At 54.9% G+C, this 8,223-nt stretch overlaps 1 protein-coding gene across 1 annotated transcript in view; it reads left to right on the top strand.

Moving 5' to 3' along the window:
- The first annotated feature begins 1,575 nt into the window (after window positions 1–1,575).
- Window positions 1,576–8,223, top strand: part of LOC149428691 (metabotropic glutamate receptor 7-like) — a 29,235-nt gene continuing 22,587 nt past the window's right edge. Inside the window, exon 1 of the mRNA XM_089667111.1 lies at window positions 1,576–2,667. Within this exon, the coding sequence (XP_089523237.1) occupies window positions 2,454–2,667 (214 nt within the window). The 5' untranslated portion in view covers window positions 1,576–2,453. The remainder of the gene's footprint in view (window positions 2,668–8,223) is intronic.

Raw genomic sequence — 8,223 nt, 5'->3', positions numbered from 1 at the left:
ATAACACGTGGGATTCCCCTGCTGGGGACACATGACAAAGGGTATAACACGGGGGATTCCCCTTCTGGGGACAAATGACAAAGGGTATAACACGGGGGATTCCCCTGCTGGGGACACATGACAAAGGGTATAACACGGGGGATTCCCCTGCTGGGGACACATGACAAAGGGTATAACACGGGGGATTCCCCTGCTGGGGACACATGACAAAGGGTATAACACGTGGGATTCCCCTGCTGGGGACACATGACAAAGGGTATAACACGGGGGATTCCCCTGCTGGGGACACATGACAAAGGGTATAACACGGGGGATTCCCCTGCTGGGGACACATGACAAAGGGTATAACACGGGAGATTCCCCTGCTGGGGACACATGACAAAGGGTATAACACGGGGGATTCCCCTTCTGGGGACACATGACAAGGGGTATAACACGGGGGATTCCCCTGCTGGGGACACATGACAAGGGGTATAACCCAGCAGTAAGGATGAAGGCGTTGTGTCGGGGGTTGGGTGGAATGAGATGCGCAGAGTCCTGATTCCTCAGATTTATGAATGATTAATGTGAGATTGGAGTTCCGGAATGCGGTTTTCCCTGGGGGGGGGGGGGGGGGGGTGGGGGTGGGGGGGGGTGGGGATGGATTCGGAGATTGGCTCATTATTTACTCCTCACCATATGTAGTAAATTAGGGAATGAGTGTCTTTTGCCTCGACTCTCCATTCTGTACGGAGCGGAGGAATCCATTAGCGGGACGTCTGTGAGCGCCATTCCTCGACTTGTCAATCACAGAACAAACTTCATCCTTCAGAGTCAGCGCTGATTAACGAGGACGCCGAGCGATCATTATCTCCTGACATGACTTTGATTGACAGCTCGTCCCATTAAATGGGCGGAGGACCACCCGCCGCTCAGCCGATCGATAGTTGGACAATGTAGGGACGTCTGTCATAACAACATATCAGAGATAATTAGCCGTCATCCTGGAGGATAATAATGTCCCACAATACGGGGAATTTCCGTCATCCATGGTGGAACGTCTCCCATCAAATCACCTTTATTATCTCAAAGTCACATCGTTCTTCCCTATATCAGCGCAGCTGTGCATCTGATATACTGAGATCGGAGGAGCGGGATTGGTGGATGGATCCCAACCGTACCGATCAATGGGGATCCCAACTGTACTGATCAATGGGGATCCCAACTGTACCGATCAATGGGGATCCCAACCGTACCGATCAATGGGGATCCCAACTGTACCGATCAATGGGGATCCCAACTGTACCGATCAATGGGGATCCCAACCGTACCGATCAATGGGGATCCCAACTGTACCGATCAATGGGGATCCCAACTGTACTGATCAATGGGGATCCCAACCGTACCGATCAATGGGGATCCCAACTGTACCGATCAATGGGGATCCCAACTGTACTGATCAATGGGGATCCCAACCGTACCGATCAATGGGGATCCCAACTGTACCGATCAATGGGGATCCCAACTGTACCGATCAATGGGGATCCCAACTGTACTGATCAATGGGGATCCCAACCGTACCGATCAATGGGGATCCCAACTGTACCGATCAATGGGGATCCCAACTGTACTGATCAATGGGGATCCCAACTGTACCGATCAATGGGGATCCCAACTGTACTGATCAATGGGGATCCCAACTGTACTGATCAATGGGGATCCCAACCGTACCGATCAATGGGGATCCCAACCGTACCGATCAATGGGGATCCCAACCGTACCGATCAATGGGGATCCCAACTGTACCGATCAATGGGGATCCCAACCGTACCAATCAATGGGGATCCCAACTGTACTGATCAATGGGGATCCCAACTGTTCCGATCATGGGGATCCCAACCGTACCGATCAATGGGGATCCCAACCGTACCGATCAATGGAGATCCCAACTGTACCGATCAATGTGCCATCAATGGGGGGCACAACTGTACCGATCAATGTGCCATCAATGGGGGGCCCCCCAAGGGACAGTGGGTCATCAATAGGGGGCACCAAGTATCAGTGTGTCATCAAATGGGGCCCCATGTGTCAGTGTGTCATCAATGGGGGGCCCCCAGATGTGTGTGGGGTCATCAAATGGGCCCCTAGGTGTCAGTGTGTCATCAAATAGGCCCCCAAGTAACAATGTGTCATCAGTGGGGGTCCCTAAGTGTGTGTGTTTTATCAAATGGGCAACCAGGTGTCAGTGTGTTATCAATAGGGGGCCCCCAAGTGTCAGTGTGTCATCCAATGGGCCCCATGTTTCAAGGTCTCTATGCCTTCTACAATCATTGTAAATTCCTCCAGCATTATACTAGTAGTATGTGAATAGTCTGGGGTGCTCTGTGCTTGGATCGAACATTGGGACGTTTCTCTAACTCATTGATTTCCTTTTCTTGCAGCTCTACATCCAGACCACCACGCTCACCATCTCCATGAATCTTAGTGCCTCGGTGGCTCTGGGGATGCTCTACATGCCCAAGGTGTACATCATCATCTTCCACCCGGAGCTGAATGTCCAGAAACGCAAGCGCAGCTTTAAGGCGGTGGTGACGGCGGCCACTATGTCATCGCGTTTGTCACACAAGCCCAGCGACCGGCCCAACGGGGAAGCCAAGACGGAGCTCTGCGAGAATGTGAACCCAAACAGTGAGTATCCCCGACCATACCACCAAGAGAAGCCAACAATAAAGTCCTCCCAACTTGTGACCATGGTAACTAATGTGCCAGGCAGGTAAATTCGTACAGGTGGCAGGAGCAGAGAGAGCGGGCAATGGGAGAAGGGGGAATAGGTGGTGGAAGCAGAGGGAGCGGGCAATGGGAGAAGGGGGAATAGGTGGTGGAAGCAGAGGGAGAGAGCGATGGGAGAAGGGGGTGAGTGGTGGGTAAACCTGTACGAATTTACCCTCAGGGGGGGGGGGGGTGCTGGTGGTGGGAGCAGAGAGAACAGGTGGTTGGAGCAGGCAATGAGACCAGGGGGAATAGGTGGTGGAAGCAGAGGGAGAGAGCGATGGAAGAAGGGGGTGTGGGTTGTGGAAGCAGAGGGAGAGTGTGATGGGAGAAGGGGGAATAGGTGGTGGAAGCAGAGGGAGAGAGCGATGGAAGAAGGGGGTGTGGGTGGTAGGATCAGGGGAGTGCGGGTGGTAGGAGCAGGGAAAACAGGTGGTTGAAGGAGAGGGAGCAGCCAATGGGAGAAGGGGGAATAGGTGGTGGAAGCAGAGGGAAAGAGTGATGGGAGAAGGGGGAATAGGTGGTGGAAGCTGAAAGAGAGAGAGCGATGGGAGAAGGGGGTATGAGTGGTGGGATCGGGGGGGGGGGGGGGTCCGGGTGGTGGGAGCAGGGAAAACAGGTGGTTGGAGCAGAGGGAGCAGCCAATGGGAGCAGGGGGAATAGGTGGTGGAAGCAGAGGGCGAGAGCGATGGGAGAAGGGGGTGTGGGTGGTGGGATCAAGGGAGTGCGGGTGGTGGGAGCAGGGAAAACAGGTGGTTGAAGCAGAGGGAGCAGCCAGTGGGAGCAGGGGGAATAGGTGGTGGAAGCAGAGGGAGAGAGCAATGGGAGAAGGGGGAATACATGGTGGAAGCAGAGGGAGTGAGCGATGGGAGAAGGGGGAATACGTGGTGGAAACAGAGGGAGAGAGCAATGGGAGAAGGGGGAATACGTGGTGGAAACAGAGGGAGAGAGCAATGGGAGAAGGGGGAATACGTGGTGGAAGCAGAGGGCGAGAGCGATGGGAGAAGGGGGTGTGGGTGGTGGGATCAAGGGAGTGCGGGTGGTGGAAGCAGGGAAAACAGGTGGTTGAAGCAGAGGGAGCAGCCAGTGGGAGCAGGGGGAATAGGTGGTGGAAGCAGAGGGAGAGAGCAATGGGAGAAGGGGGAATACGTGGTGGAAGCAGAGGGAGAGAGCAATGGGAGAAGGGGGAATACGTGGTGGAAGCAGAGGGCGAGAGCGATGGGAAAAGGGGGTGTGGGTGGTGGGATCAAGGGAGTGCGGGTGGTGGAAGCAGGGAAAACAGGTGGTTGAAGCAGAGGGAGCAGCCAGTGAGAGCAGGGGGAATAGGTGGTGGAAGCAGAGGGAGAGAGCAATGGGAGAAGGGGGAATACGTGGTGGAAGCAGAGGGAGTGAGCGATGGGAGAAGGGGGAATACGTGGTGGAAACAGAGGGAGAGAGCAATGGGAGAAGGGGGAATATGTGGTGGAAGCAGAGGGAGAGAGCAATGGGAGAAGGGGGTGTGGGTGGTGGGAGCAGGGAATACAGGTGTTTGGAGCAGGGGGAGCAAATGATAGTAGCAGAAGGAGCAAGAAATGGGAGCACGGGGTGGGAGAAAGGGAGGTGTAGGGTGTGAGCAGGGGGGTGTGGGTGGTGGGAGAAGGGGGAGCGAGAGATGGAAGCAGGGGGAGATCTGTGTGTTCTGGTTGAAGTGATTCAGAGTCAAAACAGTCCACATGTGATCCTTGCGATCCGAATGGCTACAAGTCTGAGCCCTGAAGAAGGCGGTTCCGGTTCCTCTGAAACATGTCGGCTTTTTTGAATATATCTTAACACCTAAACTGAGGCCATGCGGACCGTTTGCACGTTGGAATATCGACGTTAAGAAAGACCTCTAATCTGTAGCCATTTATTTTATAAACTCCGCCCACATCCATGTGGAAAACAGAGAAATTTTACCAAACAGTGACTTTAGGGACCCCCCCGCAGTGACGGCGATCCCACCACTGCTGAGAAATATGCAGAGGGGCAAAAAGGACGAAACACTCCAGGAACCGCCATGGTTTGTACACTCCATCTCTAGAGGAATGGGTATGGGGTGGAGTCTAACCCTCGACCAATCATCTTCAGAGATAGGAATGGGTATGGGGTGGAGTCTAACCCTCGACCAATCATCTTCAGAGGCAGGAATGGGTATGGGGTGGAGTCTAACCCTCGACCAATCATCTTCAGAGGCAGGAATGGGTATGGGGTGGAGTCTAACCCTCGACCAATCATCTTCAAAGATAGGAATGGGTATGGGGTGGAGTCTAACCCTCGACCAATCATCTTCAGAGGCAGGAATGGGTATGGGATGTACAAGGAGTTTAGTCCTCTCTGGTTGCTAGGATACGTGGAGTCTAGTTCTGGGTCCTCGCTGGTTGCTAGGATACGTGGAGTCCAGTTCTCGGTCCTCTCCGGTTGCTAGGATACATGGAGTCAAGTTCTCGGTCCTCTCTGGTTGCCAGGATACGTGGAGTCCAGTTTTCGGTCCTCTCCGGTTGCTAGGATACGTGGAGTCCAGTTCTCGGTCCCCTCCGGTTGCTAGGATACGTGGAGTCCAGTTCTCGGTCCTCTCTGGTTGGTAGGATACGTGGAGTCCAGTTCTCGGTCCTCTCTGGTTGCTAGGATACGTGGAGTCTAGTTCTGGGTCCTCGCTGGTTGCTAGGATACGTGGTGTCCAGTTCTCGGTCCTCTCCGGTTGCTAGGATACGTGGAGTCCAGTTCTTGGTCCTCTCCGGTTGCTAGGATACGTGGAGTCCAGTTCTCGGTCCTCTCCGGTTGCTAGGATACGTGGAGACCAGTTCTCGGTCCTCTCTGGTTGCTAGGATACGTGGAGTCCAGTTCTTGGTCCTCTCCGGTTGCTAGGATATGTGGAGTCCAGTTCTCGGTCCTCTCCGGTTGCTAGGATACGTGGAGTCCAGTTCTCGGTCCTCTCCGGTTGCTAGGACACGTGGAGTCCAGTTCTCGGTCCTCTCCGGTTGCTAGGACACGTGGAGTCCAGTTCTCGGTCCTCTCCGGTTGCTAGGATACGTGGAGTCCAGTTCTCGGTCCTCTCCGGTTGCTAGGATACGTGGAGTCCAGTTCTCGGTCCTCTCCGGTTGCTAGGATACGTGGAGTCCAGTTCTCGGTCCTCTCCGGTTGCTAGGACACGTGGAGTCAAGTTCTCGGTCCTCTCCGGTTGCTAGGACACGTGGAGTCCAGTTCTCGGTCCTCTCCGGTTGCTAGGATACGTGGAGTCCAGTTCTCGGTCCTCTCCGGTTGCTAGGATACGTGGAGTCCAGTTCTCGGTCCTCTCCGGTTGCTAGGATACGTGGAGTCCAGTTCTCGGTCCTCTCCGGTTGCTAGGATACGTGGAGACCAGTTCTCGGTCCTCTCTGGTTGCTAGGATACGTGGAGTCCAGTTCTCGGTCCTCTCCGGTTGCTAGGATATGTGGAGTCCAGTTCTCGGTCCTCTCCGGTTGCTAGGATACGTGGAGTCCAGTTCTCGGTCCTCTCCGGTTGCTAGGACACGTGGAGTCCAGTTCTCGGTCCTCTCCGGTTGCTAGGACACGTGGAGTCCAGTTCTCGGTCCTCTCCGGTTGCTAGGATACGTGGAGTCCAGTTCTCGGTCCTCTCCGGTTGCTAGGATACGTGGAGTCCAGTTCTCGGTCCTCTCCGGTTGCTAGGATACGTGGAGTCCAGTTCTCGGTCCTCTCCGGTTGCTAGGATACGTGGAGTCCAGTTCTCGGTCCTCTCCGGTTGCTAGGACACGTGGAGTCAAGTTCTCGGTCCTCTCCGGTTGCTAGGACACGTGGAGTCCAGTTCTCGGTCCTCTCCGGTTGCTAGGATACGTGGAGTCCAGTTCTCGGTCCTCTCCGGTTGCTAGGATACGTGGAGTCCAGTTCTCGGTCCTCTCCGGTTGCTAGGATACGTGGAGTCCAGTTCTCGGTCCTCTCCGGTTGCTAGGATACGTGGAGTCCAGTTCTCGGTCCTCTCCGGTTGCTAGGATACGTGGAGTCCAGTTCTTGGTCCTCTCTGGTTGCTAGGATACGTGGAGTCCAGTTCTCGGTCCTCTCCGGTTGCTAGGATATGTGGAGTCCAGTTCTCGGTCCTCTCCGGTTGCTAGGATACGTGGAGTCCAGTTCTTGGTCCTCTCCGGTTGCTAGGATACGTGGAGTCCAGTTCTTGGTCCTCTCCGGTTGCTAGGATACGTGGAGTCCAGTTCTTGGTCCTCTCCGGTTGCTAGGATATGTGGAGTCCAGTTCTCGGTCCTCTCCGGTTGCTAGGATACGTGGAGTCCAGTTCTTGGTCCTCTCCGGTTGCTAGGACACGTGGAGTCCAGTTCTCGGTCCTCTCCGGTTGCTAGGATACGTGGAGTCCAGTTCTCGGTCCTCTCCGGTTGCTAGGATACGTGGAGTCCAGTTCTCGGTCCTCTCCGGTTGCTAGGACACGTGGAGTCCAGTTCTCGGTCCTCTCCGGTTGCTAGGATATGTGGAGTCCAGTTCTCGGTCCTCTCCGGTTGCTAGGATATGTGGAGTCCAGTTCTCGGTCCTCTCCGGTTGCTAGGACACGTGGAGTCCAGTTCTCGGTCCTCTCCGGTTGCTAGGACACGTGGAGTCCAGTTCTCGGTCCTCTCCGGTTGCTAGGATACGTGGAGTCCAGTTCTCGGTCCTCTCCGGTTGCTAGGATACGTGGAGTCCAGTTCTTGGTCCTCTCCGGTTGCTAGGATATGTGGAGTCCAGTTCTCGGTCCTCTCCGGTTGCTAGGATACGTGGAGTCCAGTTCTCGGTCCTCTCCGGTTGCTAGGATACGTGGAGTCCAGTTCTCGGTCCTCTCCGGTTGCTAGGACACGTGGAGTCCAGTTCTCGGTCCTCTCCGGTTGCTCCGAGTTACCTCCACCTTCTAGAAGACGGACAGCGATGGATTTTGCTGGCACGCCGATCGGCTCAGGCGGACGCGGTCACATGACTCTGAGATGTGTGTCGGTGAGGCTCCTTATCAGGAGGAGAAGATTAACGGAACGGCACAAAGTATCGCTGTCACAGGTCAGTCACCCCTCCCTAATCCCCGGGGAGGTAAGTACGTGGCACAGAATGCAACCAACACGCCGTCATCCGTCACACCGCGCTCCTCATCCGCAGGAACCGCAAAATACCATCCAAGAAAAACCGCCGCTGAGCAAACCGCTAAATACACGGATAACATACATACAGTGTAGGGGGTTTACCTGTCCATCCAGTCCTGAGATTTACACAGCTCCGTCATGCAGCACAGCCACGTCTGCCAGGGGAAGGCCTCATCTGTCTCTGTTCAGTAACACTTACAGGTACGGTCCCTCCCCCAGCCTGTGATTGGACAGTGAAAAGAGAAGCAGCATACTAATGAGCTCATCTCTCTGGCACTCTGCTCTCTCCTCCTATCAGCATGAACTGATTATCTCCTTGTGCTGCTTTCCCATCCTCCAGTCTGAGCTCTGCT

The sequence above is a fragment of the Staurois parvus genome, unplaced genomic scaffold (assembly GCF_062004578.1).
Source record: "Staurois parvus isolate SC_StPar_1 unplaced genomic scaffold, SC_StPar_1.0 ptg003032l, whole genome shotgun sequence".
Taxonomy (NCBI): Eukaryota; Metazoa; Chordata; class Amphibia; order Anura; family Ranidae; genus Staurois; species Staurois parvus.
Note: the sequence above shows the minus strand (reverse complement) of the source record. Positions and strands in the feature narration are given on the sequence as shown.